At 36.4% G+C, this 2,007-nt stretch overlaps 1 protein-coding gene across 1 annotated transcript in view; it reads right to left on the bottom strand.

Moving 5' to 3' along the window:
• Nucleotides 1–1,419: 1,419 nt before the first annotated feature.
• The window catches only part of LOC140919713 (uncharacterized), an 8,006-nt gene continuing 7,418 nt past the window's right edge, over nucleotides 1,420–2,007 (bottom strand). Inside the window, exon 4 of the mRNA XM_073366327.1 lies at nucleotides 1,420–1,982. Coding sequence (XP_073222428.1) covers nucleotides 1,420–1,982 — 563 coding nt within the window. The remainder of the gene's footprint in view (nucleotides 1,983–2,007) is intronic.

Here is a 2,007-nt window from a genome sequence, read left to right as displayed (position 1 = left end):
TTATTATTATTATTATTATTATTATTATTATTATTATTATTATTATTATTATTATTATTATTATTATTATTATTATTATTATTATTATTATTATCCCATTCTATTAGTGCTAAAGGTAACAACTAATGTAACGACACAATTTTACTCATCGTATTATTTTATACATACATATATATGTATACATATTTTATTTTATTTATTTTTATAAGTTGAATATAGTTACTATTGATGAATTAAATCAATTACTAAGACAACAACAAGACACACCTAAAGAAATTAGGACACATATTAACACTCATAACAAAAAATAGTATTGTATCATTATATTATTTAAAATAAGGTAATGAGAAATTTGGGTGTTACATTTCTCCCCCTGTTAAAGAAAATTTCGTCCTCGAAATTTACCTGACAGAAATAGTTCTGGATAAGAATCGCGCATCTGGCTTTCGACCTCCCACGTAGCACTTTCACCAGTAGCACCTCCCCAGACAACCTTAACCAATGAAATCGTCTTGCCCCTTAATTCTTTGGACTTTTGGTCCTCAATCCGTAGCGGTAAGGTCTCAAAAGTTAGATTCTCTTTTATTTGGACCTTGTCTGACTCAATCACGTGTGAGGGATCAAAAATGTGCTTACGAAGTTGAGACACATGAAAGACACTATGGAGATTAGAAAGAGACGGAGGCAGCGCAATCTGATATGCTACGTTACGACACGTTTGAGAATTTGGTAAGGTCCTATAAACCGAGGTGTAAGCTTTCGCATTTTTAATGCCCGACCAACCCCAGTTGTTGGAGTAACTCTCAGAAATACATGATCACCTTCTTGAAATTCGAGGTTTTTCCTTCTTTTATCATGGTAACTCTTTTGCCTACTCTGAGATGCTCTCATCTTTTCCTGAATCATTTTTACTTTGTCAGTAGTCTGTTGAACAATCTCGGGTCCTAACACAAGGCTATCACCCGTCTCAAACCAACACAGAGGGGTCCTACATCTTCTCCCATACAACGCCTCAAAAGGGGCCATTCCAATGCTAGAGTGGAAACTATTGTTATAGGTAAACTCTATATGTGGCAAAAAGCTATCACAACTTCCATTTTGTTCCAACACACAAGCTCTCAACAAGTCTTCTAGGGATTGATTGGTTCGCTTAGTTTGACCATCTGTTTGTGGGTGGTATGCTGAACTCATCCTAAGGTTCGTACCTAAAGCGCTTTGTAAACCTTGCCAAAACTTAGAGGTAAACCCAGGGTCTCTGTCCGAGACTATACTTGATGGGATTCCATGCAACTTCACAATTTCCTTTATATATATTTCAGCTAACCTTTCCATCGAATAAGTTATGTTTATCGGAATAAAGTGAGCAGACTTAGTTCATCTATCCACAATGACCCAAATGCTATCGTACCTTTTTGGAGTTCAAGGTAACCCTACCACAAAGTCCATAGAGATGCTATCCCACTTCCATTCGGGAATATTCAAAGGTTGCATCAAACCTGAAGGTTTTTGATGTTCTACCTTAGATTTTTGGCAAGTCAAACAAGCATACACAAATTCAGCAACATCTCTTTTCATTTTAGGCCACCAAAATATCTTCTTGAGGTCCTTATACATCTTTGTGGCTCCAGGGTGAATACTTAGACAACTCCTATGTCCTTCCTCTAAGATCATCTTTCTTAACTCCTCTACATCGGGAACACAAATCCTCTCCTTAAATCTCAAAATTCCATCCACACCTATTTTAAAGTCGGGTTCTCTCCCTTGGTCAATCGATTGTAACTTATCTAAAAGATATAAATCCAACTTCTGACTCTTTTCAATCTCTTCCAATAGTCCACTAGTTACCTTCAACATTCCCAATTTAATACTTTTTGGTGTCACTTCACAAACTAAACTAAGGTCTCTAAACTGTTCCAACAACTCATTATGCTTAACCATTAAGGCGGACACACTCAAAGTCTTCCTACTCAAGGCACCAGCCACTACATTGGCCTTTCCAGGATGATA

Source organism: Cicer arietinum, chromosome 3 (assembly GCF_000331145.2).
Source record: "Cicer arietinum cultivar CDC Frontier isolate Library 1 chromosome 3, Cicar.CDCFrontier_v2.0, whole genome shotgun sequence".
Taxonomy (NCBI): Eukaryota; Viridiplantae; Streptophyta; class Magnoliopsida; order Fabales; family Fabaceae; genus Cicer; species Cicer arietinum.
Note: the sequence above shows the minus strand (reverse complement) of the source record. Positions and strands in the feature narration are given on the sequence as shown.